Source organism: Sparus aurata, chromosome 2 (assembly GCF_900880675.1).
Source record: "Sparus aurata chromosome 2, fSpaAur1.1, whole genome shotgun sequence".
Lineage (NCBI taxonomy): Eukaryota > Metazoa > Chordata > Actinopteri > Spariformes > Sparidae > Sparus > Sparus aurata.
In genome coordinates, this window is record NC_044188.1 from 1,935,870 (window position 1) to 1,958,316 (window position 22,447).

At 41.1% G+C, this 22,447-nt stretch overlaps 2 protein-coding genes across 2 annotated transcripts in view; one reads left to right on the forward strand and one right to left on the reverse strand.

Annotated features, from left to right (window-relative positions):
• Window positions 1-421: 421 nt before the first annotated feature.
• On the reverse strand, window positions 422-15,611 carry LOC115571887 (NACHT, LRR and PYD domains-containing protein 3-like). The gene is made up of 14 exons (XM_030401515.1): window positions 15,598-15,611; window positions 15,379-15,406; window positions 14,167-14,280; window positions 12,361-13,020; window positions 12,190-12,268; window positions 11,787-12,018; window positions 8,871-10,668; window positions 7,826-7,999; window positions 7,465-7,638; window positions 6,781-6,954; window positions 6,499-6,672; window positions 6,096-6,269; window positions 5,886-5,932; window positions 422-2,280 (listed from the first exon to the last, which is right to left on the reverse strand). The coding sequence occupies exons 3-14, from the start codon at window positions 14,214-14,216 to the stop codon at window positions 1,778-1,780; spliced, it is 4,239 nt and encodes a 1,412-aa protein (XP_030257375.1). The 5' UTR covers window positions 14,217-14,280; window positions 15,379-15,406; window positions 15,598-15,611; the 3' UTR covers window positions 422-1,777.
• A 1,783-nt stretch (window positions 15,612-17,394) lies between these two features.
• timm50 (translocase of inner mitochondrial membrane 50 homolog (S. cerevisiae)) overlaps window positions 17,395-22,447 on the forward strand; it is a 33,105-nt gene continuing 28,052 nt past the window's right edge. The window contains exons 1-2 of the mRNA XM_030401572.1: window positions 17,395-17,675; window positions 19,606-19,768. Of these exons, the coding sequence (XP_030257432.1) occupies window positions 17,463-17,675; window positions 19,606-19,768 (376 nt within the window). The 5' untranslated portion in view covers window positions 17,395-17,462. The remainder of the gene's footprint in view (window positions 17,676-19,605; window positions 19,769-22,447) is intronic.

Consider the following 22,447-nt stretch of genomic DNA (forward strand, 5'->3'; position numbering starts at 1 on the left):
GAAATGGGTGCAGTGTTGCTCTGTGGCCACCTGAGGACAGTATGGACATGCAAATGCTTTAATGCAATCAGATGCACCAAATGTGTGTAACCTGCTCTGATTTGGTACAGCTGACTGCCATGAGAGTGTTTATAATCATGTAATGTATCTATTATTGATTACCATGAGTGCACACTGGCGTCTGGTGGTTGCACTGTGTAAGAATACTGTATATTTTGAAAGCTATAGAAATATTAAATAGCTTTTGTTTCCGCCTTCACACTCTGTGCAGCTGTTTTGCATCTCCGTTTTCCAGCTTTATGTTCTCTGCCTCACTCTAAACTGTCCTACGGAGGCTGGTGTGAAACTCTGTATAAGTGATTAACTAAATAAATAATCACTAGAAGACCAAACTGACATATACAGTCAACACAATGCACAGTGTGGTCACAAAGATAGCACTTTAATAGCAGACTCACTGATCCCAAACAGGACAAACAGTCATAATAGTCCACAGAATCACTCTGACCATCAATCCTCCCGTCATAAATCCCAGTAAATGTCATATAACATTTTTTAAAAAACAAAAACAAATCTACAACATCAAATATATAAAAAACATGGATTTGAGCATTGAGTTGATGACCATCAGGCCATTTGAACACTTGTTCATCACATGTTACAGAAGTTAAACATGGTTAAGTTATCCAACACTGTTCATTTTGTGATTAGTAAGATTATTTTTACTAAAATTAATGATGACAATGATGTTACATTTAATTTATATCGCACCTTTCATGGTATCTAAGGACACAATAACTAAACAAAGAATAAATGGATAAACAAAAAAATACAATAAGATAAAGTTTAAAGGGCTGCAGACATTAACTGTGATCTCTGAAAACACTTATTTGCAGTTGCTTGTGTTTAAATGACATTTTACAACTGAGACAAAGATTTAAATGAAACATTGAAATTACATCAAAATGTGACACTGTCATATCAGCACAAATCAGCAATAACAACATAACGTCAGATAGCTAGCTAGTTTGCAGATGTCACTTTTCTTGTTACAATGGCATAAGAATTATGTGCTTACAAAGAGTAATAAAAAAATATAGCACAGCTTGAAATACAATAAAATACATTTTGGTGCTGAAATGCAGGAATGAACAACCTTCCATTTGACTGCTAAACAGCCATGTATCAAACCATCCAACCTGTGGCTCAAAAAAGCTGTTTGGACATGTGTTACATGTGCTACACATGCTATGTGCGCTAACCACTGATCAGGATAGCAGCGTGTTGTTATATATGTTTGCATAAAAGTTGAATGAAATATGTTGAAAACTTTAACTATGTATTAAAGTTTAAAGGTTTAAATGCTTTAATGCTAAAAAAACAACCTCTTTAAAGCCCCTCCTCCTTAACACTGTCTGCTCTGATTGGGCAGCTTGTACATCCCACACGATGTTTACGAGGGACACTTTTGGATGTTAACTGGGTTATAATTTTACCAACAGCCTTCGTCTTCTCATTCAAATATGCTTTAACGTTATTTCTACCTACTTCATCCCCTGACTGCTCATATTTTTCTTGACCCTTCAAACCCTATGCAGCCTCTTTCCAAAAGCCAAAGTCACCATAAAGATAGTACCAGGTTAAACAAATGAAAGATATCTTTTAATACACAGTTGTTTTGGCTCATTTGTCATCTAACAGTGTTTTTATACGCGCTCTGTACATCTCAAACTACTTTGTCAATAGTTGTTGGTTAGCTCAGAGCTCACTCTCTTCCCTACAGGTCAAGCAAAGATGCTGAACACCCCAACATCTCAGAATTGAACCAGAGCCTAATTGCGGGATAGAGAGGCTCATCGAATGTGCAGCGGAAGGTGTGGATGTGCATCGGTGTGTTCGAGAACATTTCGAAGAACGACAGAATGCCAGCAGGCCAGTCCACATACACTCCAATTCTGTTGAGCACAAAGGGAGCACTGTGTCGCCCTGCTTCTTTGCCATTGTGCAGGACAGTGTACTTATTTTTATAGCAGACCAGGAACCAGGACCTGGCGTCCTCACCATTCCCTTTGACTCTTTTATAAGTTACCCCGATGGACACATATCCTTTCCACTTGACCTCCCAGTAACAACGACCACTCAGACCGTTTCTACACAGCACTTGGCCTGTGAAATGATCATGCCGCGGTAAAAGTTTTGCTCCTGTCACCTTCCTCATATCTTCAGACATAATGAGGTCAATATGGGCTGTATTTGGGTCCAGTGTGAGATAGCAGGCATCTGAAGGAGAAAAACACCAAGTGACAGTGAATAAAGTTGCTGTGATATGTTGCTAAAGGAACGCAGCCCTGCTCTTTCCCTTGATACTGGAAGAGGTTCTCTTTGTTTTAGGTGAGGTGGGACGCCTCTACTCTAAACTCTGGGGAAACCTTGTTTAGTCCGGTGGCATAATGAAATTACTGTTACAGAGGTGATAAAAGCACCAAATTTTGCATGGTGTTTCCTTAGGGTCTATAGTGTAAATTTGGCCTAGGAGCCCTCAGAAAAAAAACTTCATATTAGCAGTATATCAATATCAATGAAATATGCTTAAAACACAGTGATTTTCAAGTTCCTGCACAAGATAAAGTGTTCAAATGAATCCCAAAGTTAACATTTTATAGTTTTATTTATGTGTATGAACTTTTACATTACTAAAGCTTCAATACATGACAAGTATTGAAAAAGTATAATCTTTATTGGCCCTGTAATTAATAATTATGAGTCGTTACAGGTGCATTTGCAAAGAGGTGAGCAGTCTTGCCATCACATAGAGCCCCATTGTGAACCCGGAAATGTTGAGTACACCAAAGTTTCATATTAGAAATGTACAGTGTGGGTCCCCAGCATTAAGAAACTGCTGGTTGCTAACTTGTATATGTTGGGCAATTTGCATAATTAGCATTATTAGCATTAATTAGCATTAGCCTATATGGGCAATATTTCAGCAACTGCTTGGCCGATTTGGACAATATTGGAGTGGTTTTGGGGGTTATTAAGAATGCTGAATCCATTTCTGACATTTTCAAAATTCAAAATGACAATTTAAACCAAAAGTGGCCATATTTCAACTCCCGGTGGACGGATTTTTATTAATTTTGAGTCGATTTTGAGGTTATTTATATGCTTAATACATTGGACCTGCATTTCAGAATCAATAGAGCACAATGTCACTGGTGTGAATGTTGAGACCTAATTTTTCTTCAAATTGCTTCAGTTCTGCTTGCATTTTTTGGCTGCTCAATTTTGTGTGATTGTCACTGTGGTAACTGCATCAGGCAGAATACTGGCTGGATGGAAAGATGGACAAAACAGAGCTTTTTATATTTGGATCATATCATCTCAATGCAAGTAAGTTGATCAAATAGAAGCAAATAACAGTGATTACAGTATGTATGTAGTGCATACATAAAGTCTGTGTAAAGCAGATTTAGCCATTTTCTTCAAAACACATTAAACAGGTCATAAATGTATTTCCTTAAAACATATAAAAAGCCATTCAACCATTTAGAATTTAATTTTGGAGCTAGGCTCACAAACTGTGTTTCACGATTTCTGTGTTCAGGATTTAATGGGCGGGTCAGAAATCATGGCCGCATACGTAACACGGACATGATTTGCACAAACCCGGCCCTGCTGCGGAAGCCATATAAATACATTCAGCGCATTAGTTTCGGAGGTTTTTCCGCTCAATCTCGAGTCATAGCATCTCTTAGAATAGTTTGCAGCTAGCTAACCAGTCAACCAGTCAGGCTGACAACCCGGGCCAGCTCGGACATAACATGCACGGGCTCAGGTCAGGTCGGGTCGGGCTTGATTATTAGGCCAGATCTAAGCTCTAAGTGTAAGTGTGTGCTCATGTATGTTATAAATATTGTACATTTGGGCAACTAAAAGCATTTTGCTGAAGGTGCAAATCCTGAAAGTGATGTTACATCGTGCATCCTGTCATGCCCATGTAATGTTAGCAAATGTTATTGCATTTAATCATGACATGATTTGGCCTCATTCCCTGAGCGGAGTCCATCTGACAGCACAGTGATAATCTACAGGTAATATTTTATGTGCACCAATATAGCTATGACAAGGAATTATATGTAGACTGGGGTTTTATGTTGGTGTGTTATGTAAAACATGGACTGTGAGGAACAAGGCTGAGCACTATCAGTGTCTGACTCAGAGTCAGTTTCTGGCTAGGATGGCTCAAACAGGTCGGGCTGGGTCTGTCCGATGATGCTGCTAGCTTCCATTGTTACTGTAGGTTAGGTCCTTGTACAGTACAGGGAGGAGGATCCCCTCCCGTGTGTTGGCGTGGTTCCAGCGCCTCTAACTGACACGCCCCCAGCGTTTCACAGCAGAGAGAAGTGCTTGTTTTTCCATGATTTTCAGACCTAATTTTATATACTTGGCAATTGTTTGGATCTTTCAAATTTGGCTCAGTGGTCAATAACACATGTTTCTGTGGTATGACAAACTCATAACACAAATTCATTTCTGCTTTACACTGACCTTAATGTTACCACAGCTACCAAAAGAAGTTAGACTACTTTGCTTCATCACCCCAAACCTAATAGCTCACAAGTTCTGGCGAGCAGAAAGAGAGGGTGACTGGCTACTGCAACAACAACATGCCTTGAAGAGATGCTGCCCTATTTCTTTGCCGCTGGTCATCACAACTACTCAAGATTGATCACATGGCATCTGCGCGACATGCAGCACTATTGGTGCTAAGGTGCTATTGCTTGATGAAAGTTTTCTAGTTTTCTGCTGTGATAATTTTGGGTATACTTCTGTTTTAAAATCTGTTCCAGGACTTATGTGTTCTAACTGTAACTTGTATTATACTCCTTTCTCTGTATTATTTAGCCATAGTCATAGTTTGATATGGTACTTGCCTTTGTAACCTTTAATGTCAACTCAGAGTGTAATGTTATGTGAATTATGATCTATGCCACCCTCACAGAGGAAGCACTTGTGAATATTCAGTCGTTGCATTTCATCATTACATGGGCTTTTCCCCTCCGGATTCAACGGCAGTGCGTCTAGCTATGTACTGTCTATACTATTTAATGTGATGTGATGCAGAACTAATGGCCAAACTATGAACTCAGTAGATGGCTAAATGAATAACCTAAAGTTGAATTAAAAAATAAAAGAGAAAACCCAAGATCTCTTAACATTTAAGCAATTTTTGCTGCCTTTTTTCTATAATTTCGCCTATATTATACAGGGCTTTTGAGGTTTTTTGGGGTCTAAGATGTCTTGGTACTCAATTTTACACTTATAATTTGGAAGATCTACTGGCCAGAGCACAAATTAACAAAAGGAAGCTTTTTTAGTGGTCTTAAATGGCCATTACCATGAAAGTTTTACTCGAGAGGAAAAAACAAAAAAACGTTTTTCTTGGATATTGTTTTGTGAGTGATTTGACACTAAATTTCAATATTTCAGCTGGGCTCCTAGGCTGAAATCATTCAGGAGATCCTAAAGAAGCTTCATGTAAAATTTGGTGCTTTTATCATCTCGGTAACGGTAATATGTAATTTGTGCGCTAACCAACTGGACTAGTTGTGATGACATACATGTTGTAGTTGCTGTATCAGTAAGAACGAGCAGTGGCTTGACATCAGTTTCCTCTGTCTATCAATAGATGTTTCTAAAGCTCCATCTATCAGGAAAATTGGTTACTTTGGTAAAAATCATTTACTGGAAGTATGATCATTTATTCTATTAAATCCTTTATGATGCGACATCATCAATAGCAGATCAAGGTTTGAATGGATGATATCACTGTTTCAGCAGTGGCTTTCCAATGAGAAGTCACACAAATAACATGAAATACTTACATTTCCTCAGATGGCGTATGAGCCTTTGGGCTCCTCCATTGTCCACCCTGAAGCGAGTGGTAAACAACGTCAGACATCATAATATATTTCATCATAGAAAGATGAGCATTGAATTGTTTTCTTCATGTCTTCTAATGAGTGCTTAATAATATCCAGTGTATGTGGTGAAAATGCTACAAACATGACAGACAAAAATGAATAACAGCATACCTGAGAGTGTCCAGTCTGCAGAGTGGGTCCTTCAGTTTAGCAGAAAGCAGCTTCACTCCTGATTCTCCTGGATGGTTGTAGCTCAGGTCCAGCTCTTTTAGATATAAGGGGTTGGAGCTCATAGCTGAAGCCAGATAAACACAGCCTTTCTCTGTTACCTGACAGCCTGACAGGCTACAAAGAAACCAACAGAGACTTGGTTAACTTGTGTTAATGCAGTTCAATGTTTTCAAAATTGAATCAGATAATGTCAGATAAAAGAAGTTGACAGAATTAGTTTTTGTCAGCGAACAGTGAGTTATGAGCAGGGCAGTGTAAACCAGTCTTGGGGAGCACTACTGCATATGTAGTTTGAGAGGTTAAGGTTTTAATTCTATTCTTGTTCAGTTTCAGGAACTGTCACCTGAGAGATTTCAGTCGACAGCCAAGACGTCCTAGTGCAGAAGCCAGCTGCTTCACTCCTGAGTCCTGCAGGTCGTTGTTGCTTGCATCAAGCACTGTCAGACGAGAGGACTTAGAGTTGAATACTGAAGCCAGAACTCCACAGCTTTCCTCTGTCAGACCACAGAACTCCAGCCTGAAAGAATCAAATAAAATATTTTTCATCAAGGATTAAAGTGAATAAACAAACCAACATGAGAAATCTAGAAACCAATATTGTAGTGATCACACTGTGTAACCTTACCTGAGTGTTTCCAGGTTACAGCGCGGATTTTGTAGTCCTGCTGAGATATGCTTCACTCCTGAATCGTTCAGATAGTTCATACTCAGGTCCAGTTTTCTCAGACTGGAGGATCCAGAGTTGAGAACTAAATCCAGACATACACAGCTTCTCTCTGACAAACTGCAGGAACTCAGACTGAAGGAGAAAAATTAAGAAAGAAAATGATTTTGCATCTTTTGTTCTGTCACTAGCAAGAAGACCGCCCAGTCAGAGACCAACTGTCAAGATCGCATTTCATTATCTGTTGGCCCGAAACCACTTAATCTGTTCAGTGAAATGGCAGGACATATCCCGCTATGGTACCAGGTATTTTAAGTCTGAACACTACCTTTTCCTGATCATTAGCCACATTTTCTGTGCCTAAACCATACCAGACCATAAGCAAAGGGTGGTCACAACATAAAACTGAAAGTTCAACCTAAAAACATTAAGCTGCAACATGAAAAAATGTCTAGTTTGAATGTACCCCTCCTCTGATTTGTTATGAAGGTGAAGAGATCAATCATCTAACATTTGTCTGAGTTATGAAAATATCCATTATACAATACAACTCCAGGTCAGGGGCTCCAAACAATGCTTCAGATGAACATGCTCATGAGAGGCAGGTTAGACATTAATATAAGGGAAAATCCAAATTGATCTAACCTGAGATCTTCCATTTTACAGTGTGGACTTTTCAGTCCACCACAGAGCATCAACACTCCTGAATCCAGCAGTCTGTTGTGACTCAGGTACAGTTTTCTCAGTGTAGACAACTCGGAGGCGAGAACTGATGAGAGATCGTCACAGCATGTCTCTGTGAGACCGGTTTGATTCAACCTACAGGTAAGATGAAACAATTTCCTTTCAGCTGAAAAGTAGCCTGGACAAACTTGCTCCCAGGGGGCAACATGACAGGAAGTTATAGAGTTCAATGATTTGTACTGTAACCCAGTCTTCTCTCTAGACGAGGAATACATGTGATTGTGCAAAACAGAATGCAAACAACACAATAACTTTATCTCACCATAGGGTTTCCAGTCTACAATTTGGACTCTTCAGTCCAGTGCAGAGCAACTCCACTCCTGAATTCTTCAGGTTGTTGTTACTCAAGTCCAGTTCTTTCAAACTGCAAGATTGGGATTTGAAAACAGTTGCCAGGACTGCAAGGCTTTGCTCTGACAGGTTACAGTCACTCAGCCTGAAGAAAAATAGGTAGAAAACACATCTGTACATTAAAATATGTTAAATCTTTGAGTATTCATATGTTGATGTATATATTAGGGATGCACTGATTGTGAATTTTCTGGGTTGATACAAATGTTTAAAATAACAATTTAGCCAATTGCCAATGCAGCCAACGCTGTTTTTATTGTTCTTGACCTTTGTTGTTAGTGAATGTTTGTTGTACTGTTGCTGTTCGGTTTGGTTAAGGTGCTAAAACTATTTGATCAGGTTTTGGAAAACATCACGATTTTGGTTAAAATACATATGTTACATATGAAACTTAAATTGAGTACGATCATTCATGACGTACTTGTCATGAATGTGTCATAAGTTAACCACATTTGTCAGAAAAAATCACTCACAGTTGTGGTTTCACACAGGACACAAAAAGCTGTCACCTGTGTTACAGTCCTGTGCTTGTTTTATCTCCACTCCTTGTTTGCGAATGCCCGGTTTCCCTTCAGAATGGAGTCGTAAGTGATTGTGATTGAAATCTCCCCTATCCAATATGCCGTCTTCAATATCATTTGCCATTTATTTGATAGAGCTAGAACAGCATGGATGCTAGCAATTCATTCGGAACTCAATGCTTACAGTCATCTAATAAGAAAGAAATTCTTGTTATAAATATTCTTTTTTGCAAAGTAACTGTTTAAAAGCCTGTTTAACCCACCATACAACTATACAATGAGAATGACTTTTCTTTTAGTACTGACACCTTTAATGAACATCATCTTAATTGCCAATAGCCCAATAGCAGTTACAAGATGAATATTGGTTGATACCAATGTTTGGCTGATAAATCAATGCATCCCTAATAATTATTGTTTTATCTTTGTGCCTACAGAGATTTGTTTGAAGATCTGATCACTGGTAGCAGCCTTAGAAACCCTTCTTCTGAAGCAGAGAATTTCTTCAAGTCAAACACGCTCAGATGTTTATCTGATGACAGTAAGAAGAAAACCAGGGCTGACCACTGAGCAGGAGACAGTTTATCTGTGAAGGGACGGCCTGAAGCCAGGTACAGTTGGATCTCCTCCAGCAAAGAGTGGTCCTTGAGCTCATTCAGGCAGTGAAAGAGATTGATGCTTCTCTCTGGAGACCGATACTTCCTGATCATCTTCTTGATGTACTGGACTGTTTTCTGGTTGTTCTGTGAGCTACTTCTTTTACATTTTGGCACCCCATTAAGAAGAGCTTGATTGGTTTCCAATGAAAGACCAAGGAGGAAGCGGAGAAAGAGGTCCAGGTGTCCATTTGGACTCTGCAAGGCCTTGTCCACAGCACTCTGATAGAGGTTTGCAAATGTTTCCTTGAATAGTCCAGACCATTTGAATTTGGATTGCACCTCAAGCAGCAGATTGTCACCATGGTTGACGAATGTTAGATGGACGTGAACAGCAGCTAAGAACTCCTGAACGCTCAGATGGACGAAGCAGAACACCTTGTCCTGGTACAGTCCTCTTTCCTCTTTAAAGATCTGTGTGAACACTCCTGAGTACACTGTGGCTGCTTTGATATTGATGCCACACTCTGTCAGGTCTGATTCATAGAAGATCAGGTTTCCTTTCTGTAGCTGCTCAAAAGCCAGTTTTCCAAGAGATAAAATCATCTTCCTGCTCTCTGGAGTCCAGTGAGGATCTGTCTCAGCTCCTCCATCATACTTGACGTTCTTAAGTTTGGACTGAACCACAAGGAAGTGGATGTACATCTCAGTCAGGGTCTTGGGCAGCTCTCCTCCCTTTCCGGTCTTTGACACATGCTTCAGAACTGTAGCTGTGATCCAGCAGAAGACTGGGATGTGGCACATGATGTGGAGGCTTTGAGATGTCTTAATGTGGGAGATGATTCTGTTGGCCATCTCTGTGTCTTTGAATCTCTTCCTAAAGTACTCCTCCTTCTGTGGGTCAGTGAACCCTCTGACCTCTGTCACCATGTCAACACACTCAGGAGGGATCTGATTGGCTGCTGCAGGTCGTGTGGTTATCCAGAGGCGAGCAGAGGGAAGCAGTTTCCCTCTGATGAGGTTTGTCAAAAGCACATCCAGTGAGGTTGACTTTGTGACATTAGTCAGGATTTTATTGTGATGGAAGTCCAGAGGAAGTCGGCACTCATCCAGACCATCAAAGATGAACACAACCTGGGGCTTGTTGAAGCTGTAGTCTCCTGCTTCTTTGGTTTCAGAGAAGAAGTGATGAAGAAGCTTTATCAAGCTGTACTTCTTCCTTCTCAGCACATTCAGCTCTCTGAAAGTGAATGGAAATGTAAACTGGATGTCCTGGTTGGCTTTGTTCTCAGCCCAGTCCAGAGTGAACTTCTGTGTTAAGACTGTTTTCCCAATGCCAGCCACTCCCTTTGTCATCACTGTTCTGATTGGTTTATCTCTTCCAGGCGAGGCTTTAAAGATGTCCTCATATTTGATTGTTGTTTCTGGTGTAGTTGTTTTCCTAGAAACTATTTCAATCTGTCTGACCTCATGTTGGTCAATGACCTCTCCGGTCCCTCCCTCTGTGATGAAGAGCTCTGTATAGATCTGATTCAGAAGGGTTGAGTTTCCTGCTTTAGCAACCCCTTCGAACAAAAATTGGAACTTCTTCTTCAGATTAGATTTGAGTTTACGCTGGCAGATGATGACATGAGTTTCTAAACAAAGAAACAACAACATTAGTTGGTGGATGGTACAATACAAGTGGCAGTAATGTGATAGATCGGAAAGTCCTGGCAAACCTAACCTTCAGTGCCATATTGATATAATGCAAGGTTCTGCAGGGACACTTCAGGTCCTGGCATTAATGTAGATGCCATTTGACACATGCCAACCACCCAACACAGGCACAGTGCCACTTCTTAAGAAACACCAGAGGATTGGGACAAAAAGATCAAGGTGTCCACATGGCCTCCAAGACCTTTCCCAATCCTCAGATCCCAATCCCATGAGTATGAGTGGGAAGTGCCAGAAAAGGAGGCCCAATCTCACAACCGGATCCAATGCACTCTTGCCAGACCCCACAGGACTCCTTCAATGGGTCTGAGCCAAGTCCAATTCACTGTGGGGCCTCCATGAATCAGACTTGTTCCAACACTTCCGAATGATGCTGTGACATTTCTCTACTGTCACAATTAAATAAAGACATAGTGTCCTCAGTTGAGGCACATTTGATTCAGTATCTCGTAATGTTAAATTGTCCCCTCATGCAGGGCACTGTGCCCTGGTACACCACCAAAACTGCTCAGGAATGGCCCAGGAAACATTACAAACAGCTGAATGCATGACCTGGTCTCCAATTCCCCAGATCCCAGTTTGATCAAGCATCCATGGGACATGATGGAACAAGTCCGACCCATGGAGGCTCCACTGTGGATTGGACCAGGCTCTGACCCATTGAGGCCTTCACACTTCTGAAGGTGTCCTCTGGTGTCTGGCAGTGTTAGTGACAGACCCTTTGAGTCCTGTAGGTTGTGAGTTGGGGCGTCTATGGATTGATCTTGTTCCAGCACTTCCTGTAGATGCTCTAAAGTTTCTCTACTGTTACCATGAAATAAACAGACATCAGACTCAAGTAATTTGGGACAAATCACAAGCAGGTCTTAAGTCATTTTTTCTTTGGCAGGTCAAATCGAGTCCTTAGTCAAGGATGGTTGGTTAGCAGTATCAGAGCTATATTTAACACATTTCTGGCTGTCACTGCAAGTTTTTCAGAACACATTAATTGGAGGTTGTAGAAATTAACCAACTGTTTCAGCAAACTAAAATGTCTTACTGTTCTGCAGAGAATTGGCCAGTTCCTCCTGCTTCATTGCCCTCAGAGATTGCAGTGTGATGTTCAGAAATGCTTCTCTGCAGCTCCTCCTCTGCTGTTCATCCATACTGTCTCCAACTTCCTCTTCCTCCTCACTCCTAACCTCTAAACAGTCTGGGTAATCTGGACTGAGAATCCTTTGAATCCTCTTCAGCTCATTTGTTACAAAGGCGACAATGTTCTCCTCGAGCAACTGAAACAGAAAATTACACAAATTTAAAATTTGACACACCTTTCGCAGTCTTTTGTGGAATGGCACATCCACAAAAGACAGCATGAGTTGATGATGACCCAGTAATGCATGAAGATTTGAAGTGGCATGGTTGTTATATGTTGATTTAAGAAGAGCTGTAAATGTGCATACTGTAAATATGGAGTTCAGGTCTGGTTGATTCTTCCTGGCATATTCGACACTGGAAACATGAGACTTTTTTTGAGAGTCTCTGTGGAGGAAATATGATTTATAATGTGTAACGAGCACACTCATATAAGGGTTGTTAAATTGTATCTCATGCATGCACTTTTGAATAATTACCCTTGTCTAGAAGGAGGGCACCTGGCTTTTAACGTGAGGCATTTAGACTTCGGATGGTCACTCTTCATGGACACACAGCGGGGTTTGGTAGAGTCGGGTCCATCTTTGAAAGCAATAGGATGGCCCATCGAGTGGCCACTCTTCATGGACACACAGCTCGGTTCGGCAGAGTCGGGTCCATCTTTGAAAGCAATAGGATGGCCCATCGAGTGGCCACTCTTCATGGACACACAGCTCGGTTTGGTAGAGTCGGGTCCATCTTTGAAAGCAATAGGATGGCCCATCGAGTGGCCACTCTTCATGGACACACAGCTCGGTTCGGCAGAGTCGGGTCCATCTTTGAAAGCAATAGGATGGCCCAATGAGTGGCCACTCTTCATGGACACACAGCTCGGTTCGGTAGAGTCGGGTCCATCTTTGAAAGCAATAGGATGGCCCATCGAGTGGCCACTCTTCATGGACACACAGCTCGGTTCGGCAGAGTCGGGTCCATCTTTGAAAGCAATAGGATGGCCCATCGAGTGGCCACTCTTCATGGACACACAGCACGGTTTGGTAGAGTCGGGTCCATCTTTGAAAGCAATAGGATGGCCCATCGAGCAGCCACTCTTAATGGACACACAGGTGGGTTCAGGGGACTCTGGCCTCTCCTGCTGGTTTCTAAAAGTATACCAGGATGGACAAAACAGTAATGATCACCATAATATCGTTTGATTTGTAATTTATGTTTCTGGTGTTGCTCTTTGTAATTGGCTCCAATGTTATAAATAGGAACCAACCTTTTGCCCGGGTAGGTGTTTCCGCCCAGACAGGTAAATAGTTTTTGATCACTTACTCTCACGCTGTGGCTGAAGCTGAGACAAGTGGAGAGGATTTAAGTTGTTTGTTTGTTTACAAAGGAAAGGTTTACGTTGTTCATTGACAGAACACTTATAATGGACATAGGATAAAGTGTTCAAAAGAGAAACAGTGTCGAAGTGTGAATCCATCAGAGCGAGTTAATTAGCGTGTCAATTAAATCATCCGACAGGAAGCATCTCAGTAGCTTCAAGCGTTGGCTTATCTCCTACAGATCGTATTAAAAAGAGAGGCTGTCCTCCCCGAGAAACAACAGCATTGTAGAACAACAGAAAAACATAACTATTGGATCAATATAGCTCACTGAACTTTAAAGCAGAAGATCAGAGTTTTCATTCTATCAAGTATCATTATCACAACCACATTCTTTAACTAACCAGGTTTGAATTAGCCTAACCTTAACCATACCTGGAGAAGTTTATTGCCATAATCATGATCTACTTACTCACCACTACTACCAATTCTGTTCAAGATTCTTTAAATCTTGGTGCTTGTGAATGGAGCAAGCCCACATTTCCTCCAGTTGTGAGCAAAACCATTGTGATCAAGGTTGCACCATCAACCCGTTTATTTTTGGCAGAAATGCTCTGAATGGTTCAAGACAAGGTGCATGAACCAGAATGGAACCAGTCCAGTGCTGGTGGAAAAGGGGCAACAGTGAGAGATTTTCAACCACCATGGAACCAAAATAAATATTCCTTTTTAATGATAAGGTTTAGTCTAGTCAATAAGGCTGTCAGATCAGAAAATGCTCATTTGAGTGCATGAGGAGGGCACAGACAAATAACAGATGTTGTTAATAATGGGGGATAAGAGGCAGCTGTAAGTTCTGGAAGCCAGGCGTGTACAGACTGGCAGAAAAACAACTTTTAAAACCAGACCACACCTTGCTGTAGCCTACGAAAAGCAGTGCATTTCAGTGATTGAAACTCAGCTTTAAATCCTTACTTTTCATCAGTAGAGACGTTTCCATCTTTGAAAGCAGTAGAATGACGCATAGACTGGTCACTCTTCAAGGACACACAGCTGGGTTCAGGGGAGTCTGGTCTCTTGTGTTGGGTGCTGACAAAGAGAGGAAAAAAACCAGCTTTGACTTTGAATTGAAGCCTTTTTTTCTGATTTTATCTGATGATACTGCCATCCTCAGTCTACTGCACAAAGATTCTAGCACCTCAGCCTATTTTTCTGAAATAGAAAACTTGGTGCAATGGTGTGATGCTTACCACCTCATTTTGAATGTTAAAAAAAACTGAAGAGATGGTCTTAGACCCGAGATCAGTAGGGGACCATAGTCCTGTTGTCATACGTGACTTACTCATTGAGCAGGTCAGCTCATACAAGTATCCCGGAGTTCACTTAGATGACACTTTTAGTTGGTATGTGCATGTTGAAAGTTTGTGCTCTCGTTTACAGCAGAGACTGTATTTTCTGCGCAGACTGAGAGTGTATGGGGTGGACAAAAACATCATGTTTTTATTTTACCAGGCAGTACTAGAGAGCTTAGTCACATATGGGATGTCATCCTGTTATGGCAACATCACTGCAAAACTTAACACACTGCCTCGGCACACGGCCATGAAGGTGATTGGAAAAAGTGACTCAGACCTTGCAGTTTACTTATGAACAAACTGTTCTTAGGCAAGCCCAGAGAATAGTGACTGACTCATTCCATAGTCTTCATTTAGAATATGACCTCCTACCCTCAGGCAGACGATATAGAGTCCCTCACTGTAAACTCAAACGTTTTAAGAAGTTATTTGTTCCAACCTCCATCAAATTCCTAAATAATGCTGGTTGAGGCCGATATTTGTGCAATAAGTTTTAGAGGGCTTTGATTATTTATTATGGGGATCGTTTTAGCATGTATTATTTATGTATAGCATATGTATGTGTTATGTTATGGGATAGCTATGTGCAATACTGTGATGTGTTTGTCAGTGATGGTATGGCTGATGATGTATTGTTTGTTGTCATTGTGGCTGTTAAGGCATTTATGGCGCAGCTGTTGAGTCCAAGACAAATTTCCCTGAACGAAACAATAAAGTATATCATATCGTATCGTACTGATTTAACCTGCTTGTCCCACTATAGCTAAATCCAACCATATTAAACACTCATATGTGAAACACAGTTAACTGTAATCACTGCTGCTGACTGTACCTTTTGCAGCTGGAACATGCTGCCACACCTGTAAGTAAAAATAGAAAAAGAAAGTACTGGTATGTTAGCTTCTGCACCATTAACCATTAAGTGTCTTTGTTTTTAGATTGAAGATTACATGAATTAGTGTGTTGTACTCAAAAAGAACAAAATATGATTGAGCTAAAGAGACTGTAATAATAAAGAGGATTTCCCCAAATTAAACAGAATCAGACTCACTCAAGTTGGGCCTGTGAATGTCCGTCATTCCAACAGGTCATCTGTGTTCTGGGGATGTCTGCCTGAGACAGGAGCGTCACGGTGATCTTTGTAGGACAATCCCGCCAGTCTGAAGAAAAGTTACATCCATCATCAATGATGAGATTCACTGCGTATCCTTTCTGAGTTGTCTGTCTGTGCAGTCTGCCGGGAAACACTAAATTGAACTGGTTGAACCAGTCTGATGAGAGCGCAGACAAAATGACTTCAGGAGATCAAATCCACCCTCAGCGACTTTAAAGAGAGAGAAAAAAAGAAGAAGACTGCAAATGTATGCAGCCTACAAACTGTATCCAAACTGTACCCTCTTTATATAGGAGTCTCCTGTTTAGTTAAACTGTGGAAAGTCTTCATAAACATTTTCACAAAACTCAGAAATTTGTTGCTCTCAAATTGTTATTTTGCCAACTTCCTGAAATAACTTAACAAAGACAAGTACGCATGTCTGCCATGACGCACATGTTTTCTGCTTTGTGAGTCTGTGTGTGTTTGTGTCATTGTGGAAACATACAACCATGTAACTTGGAGTCACTAAACCTTACAGCTGTAAGTTCATAATTCAAAGATGGCTGTGTTGGGTGAAAACGTGAACATGTTGACAGGCTGGTGTTATCCTATAGTGAAAGTTTGTTGTTGAATCAATAAAAAGACAGCTTTACAAAATGAAAGCCATTTTAATTTGAGGCATATAAACAGTGTCCACATGATTTGGTGTTCGTGAGAAGAACGTTTGTAGAAATACATAAAACGAGCACAAAGCCACAGGAACAGATAAACGACATGCTCATGTTTAAAAACTGAACTTTAACCTTTATTTACACATTTTTGTTCATTGTATCAAATAACTTTAAGTAGTGGGACTTTAGTATACATATTTTAGATGGACTGGACACTATTTTCCACCCTTGCAGCCAATAATATTGGCTTAAAATGTTTTTATTTTTTATTTAGCCTTTATTTAACAAGTTTAATCCCATTTAGAGGATGGATCTCTTTTACAACCTGTCTGAGAATGGCAGCAACACAGAGTTACAACAGAAAAAAATGCAGAGAAACACACACAAATAAACACAACGACTAAGAAGAGTTCAGTGGTGCAATGAGATCACTCCAGATTGTTCCATACAGAGGGTGAAGAAAACCTGGAAGCTTTCTTTACCAATTCAGTTTAGGCTTTAGTGACAACTAATTCCCAAATATCCAGAGAATTAAGATTGTGATTTCAGAGAAAATGCCTTTAATTTAGCAGAATCAGCCTGCCTGACAGCTCATAATCAAAACACATGTTCTGACCCATGTATGCACATTACTCATACAGTGTTATTACAGCACTGTGACCTGTAAGCTTCATCTTCGCTATATTTCAAGATGTATGTTATTGAAAATTGTATGTTGAGAGTCAAACTGCTTGTTTCATACCTGGCAAATAAGAAGAAAAAAAAATTAATAAAAAAAAATAAAAAATTGTATCAGAAACTCATTCTACTCAGGATGAGTTCAGGTGTTTATTTATGTTTCCTGTGTTGACATATTAAAATTGTTTCAGGATGTTTTTCTGACATGTTTGTTCATACAGGTGATATAATTGAGCAGACTTTGGGCACTTTGCCATCAACCATCATGGCAGTTTTCTGTCGCAACCGAAGGTCAGAGTCACTCTTGCCTCTGATTGGACCAGACGCTCTACGCCCCGCCCACCTCCCTCTCCATGTGGCCTCTCGCTGCTCTCAGCGCTCCTCCTGCCTGCCACTCAAACCGGCCCCAGCCAATCGGCTGCTTTTGTCCTTTTCACATACGTCCGCCGGCAGCTTGAGCTGCTATCCAACATGTCGGCTACGTCTGTGTTCCCCATGTGTGTGCGGGCGAGCCGGGGCCTGCTGCGGCTCAGGAGCGGGGCGGTGGGTGCCTCTTCCCCGGCCGTGGTGGATATCGTCCGGACGCTCTCCACGGACAAGCCGCCGGCCGGGACAGGCAGCGCGACGGGCGGGCTGGCTCAGGCTATCCTCCAGGAGAGGCTCCAGCAGCAGCAGCAGAGTCAGGTGAGGAAGCTAGCCCGCGTATGTGCGCTCGATTTGTGTAGCGTACCAGCAGCCAGCGATGTTGGCGGGGAGAGCGAACACACTGCGGCTCGTGGCTTGGACGTAAACCCCGCCCACACGAGTTGCCCTTCTCAATCAAATCGGAGCCACTTCTGTGACATTCCCCCCTCAGGTTGTCCTGAAAGCTAGCTAACATCTTAACATGTATCTGACAGGCGGACACAGCGGGACTGTGTTAAATATTCTTTGTGTCACGACAAATGTCAACTTCATAAGTGTCAGATTGTTGCTCCGTACTGCGCATGTCCCGCATTCTGCTGAATGAATGAACCTGGAATTAGCTTAGCTAACAGGCTAGCTAGCTAACATTAGCATGCGTTTTTACTGGACTGACAGGTTGGATGTCTCTCTGTGACACATGACAGAGACACACCTGGTTGACATCCGCTACCTGAGCTCAGTCGCTACATTACTTAACCGGAATATCTGTTAGTTTGCGTGTGGTTTCTTATCATGGCTAGCTGTGACAGCTAGTATGTAGCTAGCATCAGCCCTGCTGTTGTAACCTGTGTCATCTCTGTGTGGCTCGCTGTAATGTTGATGTTATATCAGCTCCTCACAGACACACACACTAAACTAACCGAGCCTCACCGAGCTCCGTGTTATCTGTAGGAGCTGTTAGATAAACTGTGTTAGCAGCCAAGGTTTGTTTGGTTTGAAGGTCAGAACAGACCCCCTCCTCCTCCTCCTCCTCCTCCTCCCCACGTTCAGATCCACCTCACTGAAGCCCAAATCTGTAGCACACACACACACACACACACACACACACACACACACACACCATGTGTGTCTGACGTGCTGCTAAAACGCAGTGAGACAAAACACTCTCTATCTTACAGACTGATGCTGAATGAAAAAACCTGACCGCACCACTGACCTACATATTTCTGTGTTTCACAATAATAAAATCTTAGCCACAAAATGTCAACATGAGGAGCTCCATCAGGAAAGACTGGCAGAAACCTGTTTAAACACACAGCTATACATGGAGTCATCCACCATATAAAGAGGATTTATATTTTAATTGATTAGAATAAACATCCCAATCACCAGAATAAATGTTAGGCAAGTATGTTTCTGGAAAATCACATGTAAGTTAAAAGTATATTTTGTACTTTTCTCTACTAAGCAGTTGTTGGGGTGAGGAGAAGATCATGGTTTGGTTTAAAAACAGCCACAAAAACAGGTGGAAATCTCCCCACTGAGTCAAACGTCTGTTGCCTCATAGCTTGTAATAACATGGAGGTTAAACTTCTTGTGCATTAATGACAAAATATTGTATTTGCTAAAGAATATCATGGAAAGTCAGAGGATGTACTGTATGTTGTTCTTTAAAACGATGATGTTGTTTAGTGTCTGAATATCTGTGATGATCTATAAATAACATGGACAGACTGAAATAACCTCTGATATACTGATAGAGATTTGATCAGCTTGCATGAAGCTCACACTGTTCTGCAGCTCACTGTGTTTGTTTTCTCAGGTTTAGAGAAATACTAGTGACTTTTTTATTACTGCGACTCCTTTCCTCACTTTCTTGTTTGATATTCAGTAAGTAAAAATACCAGACAGTCACTGGTTACAAGCAATCTAGTTATTTTAATATGCACATTTCTGACTGTTGGTGAAACAGTTTTATAGACTGAAAGGTGAACTGTTTAACCTCAAAATAGGTGATGAGAGGTTAATATTTAATCAATCTAATCGCTAGTTACAGCTCTGCTATCATTGATCAGGTCATGATCTGATTGACATCACAATAATCAGGTAATAATCAACCTGCAGTTCAACATAACGCCCGTGATTGGCGTTGGGATAATACACTGATGATATAGACATTAATGGTGGTCACATGTCCCTTTTGGTCCAGGGCCAGCCTCCTCCTGAGGGAGGTGAAGGTGAGAGGGAGGGAGAACAGAAGGACGACAAGAAGCAGAAGGACAAGGAGAACAAGGCCTACGCCAAGAAGATGGTGCTGCGGCTGGCGGGTCTGATGGGCCTCGGCGGGGCGGTCGGGATGGTCTACGTGTTCGGTGAGTGGTGAAACATTTAATCTAACAACTCATCAGAAAAGAAGTGTCTGAAGTGATCATTCTGCCAGTGAAATATTCAGGTGTTCTGATCTCAGACGTGCTCAGTTTGTATAAAGACTAATGTGGCATCTTAATGGAAAACATGCAGATTGTGAGACAGTGATTCTGTTGAACAGAAGAGTCACTGCAGGTCAAACAGAAACATCACGCTGTCAGTTTATCTGTCTGTCCATTCAGCTCTGTAATTCACCGCTGACGCCTCGTGGTTGGACCGGCTGCACTCTCACCACTTACTCTAATCTGGAACAGATCTCAAAACAGTGCCAGTGCTGCTGTGGATCATCCAGAATCATTTGGATTTATTGTTCTGTAAAGTTTAAGCATCAATATTTGAGGCGCCATATTCAGAGTTTAAATGATCAGCTGCTTAATCAGTCAGACTATCAACAGAAATGTAATTAGCTATATAACAATTTTAGTGTAATTTTTAAAAGAAAAAAGGCTTTTCAGTTTTAGGTATTGACAGTTTTTCTTTGTCTCACCTCTTTTTTAATACTTATTTTCATGATTAAATAATCAGCTGTTGATTTTCTCAGTTAATCGAATAATTATTTGAACTACTAAAGTTAGAAAAACAGGCAGAAGCAGTTTCTCAGAGCCCAAAGTGACGTTTTCATTCATCTTGTTTAGTCCAACCAACTGTCCAAAACCACAAGAATCAGTTTACTGAGACATGAAACTGCAACCAGACAAATGTAATGAAAATAGAACTGTGTGACTGAGCTGATCCGATCAGGAGCTCCCTCTCCATCACTGAGGAGAAGACGACGTTGTCAGCACTGGGTGTGATTAGTTTATCGCCCCCAGCTTCCTGTTTGGAGGGACGGCCCACATGTGGGTGGAGCCAGCAGCTGTCAGTCGAGGTGAGCAGCAGAGATGAGTCGGACTGAGAGCAATGAAGAGGCTTAAATCTTCAGTTTGTCAGATAGAAAAACACTCATGTGAGTCAGGAGAAGTTTGAACGAGCTGGTTGAGTTTTCAGTCAGTGACGAGAGAAGCAGAAAGATTTCAGTTTGAACTTCCTGTGAGGAAGAAGAGCCGCTGTCTGAGGTTTCAGGAATTTGTTTTGTTGGGGTTTTTTTTTTTAAAACGAAGACGTTTGAAGGACTTTTTTGTAAATTTTCTTCACAAAACAAGAGTCAGTAAGTGAGCAGATTCTCCCAGCAGCTGAGAGGAAGTGTTGGCGTTCAGCAGCAGTCGGTGAAGGAAACTCATCACAGAAACTCAACAGGGTCTGTCAGCTTCATCTGCTGCGCTCATGAAGCCGCTGCTGCTTCTGTCTTTTTGATTGTCAGGCCCTGAAGTTTACATTTTTGTTCTGGTATGAAGTCACGCTTGGATTTCTACTCTTTTATTTGAAGTTGGTTTGTTTCCGTCCTCGTTAGCAGCCGCTCGGTCTGCAGAGGAGTGAGTGATGGCAGGAAAGATGGAGCGCAAACAAGATGGAAATACTACTTTGGATCTTTTGGAGATTTACCATCTTTTTAACTTTTCCTGTCACTATTTCCTCATCTCGTCTGTGTTGTGGAATAATTCTGTTGCACGATTGGAGAACCGGATCAGAATCTGCTCTGTACATTTGTGGAATTTAATCACATTTCTTCTGTGTGGATTTACCCTTTGGAGAAGGAAGATTTTTTTGGATTATAACCTGACGAGTACTGGAAAATATTCACGTCCACATGTTTCCTGTGTGGTTTCCCTGCAGATAGGTTTGTGAAATACTTTGTTTTCTATCTGTTGTCACGAGATTTGGGTGACATGCAGTTAATACCTGCAGGTGTAAGTGTCGCGTCAGCTCGTTCATACAGTGATGAAACTGAGGAAACACTAAAGAAAAAGAAGAGACTGAAAAGATGCTTCTGGAGATTTCAGTGTCTATTGTTTTGTCCTTTTTTCTCTCTTGTAAGTATGACTCATAATTCATTGTTCATTATTGATTAAGATCTTAAAAAGAAAGTTTGGAAGCTCTTCAGATGTGACAAACATTACAACACTGAGACAACGTCGGGTTACAATGATGAAAAACAGAGAAAAGAAGCCAGTCTAACGCTGCAATTAACTAATATTTGACATGTTTTATTGATGAATGATTCGTGTTGTTGCCAGTGAGTTTCCTGTTGACTAATTGATTCATAGACTATTTAGATCTGGTCTTTATTAGTGCTGTTTAAACTCTCCTCCATAAGTCTCAGATGTTCAGAGCTGCAGAGTTTAATTGATTAGTTTGTAAGTTGTCAACTACTAAAATGACTGTCAGCTATTTTGCTAATTGATGATTGATGATTTTTTTAATGATTCCAGCTTCCTGAATGTGAATATTTTCTGGTTTCTTTCCTCGTCTATGACAGTACACTGAATGTCTTTGTTTTGTGGACAAACAAGACATTTGAGGATGTTTTATAGGCCAAACAACTAATCAATTAATCCAGAAAACAATCGGCGATGAAAGTAATCGTCAGTTAAATCAGGAACTATCTGATCAAAGAACAAGTCTGTTAGTTCGAGAGTCGAGACGTTTGATGACAGCTGTCAGTACTTCAGTGTTTGATATTCGGTCCAGTGGAGACATTTTGATTGGTACCATAAAAGTTCGGTACCGAGCTCAAACTCAGTGAA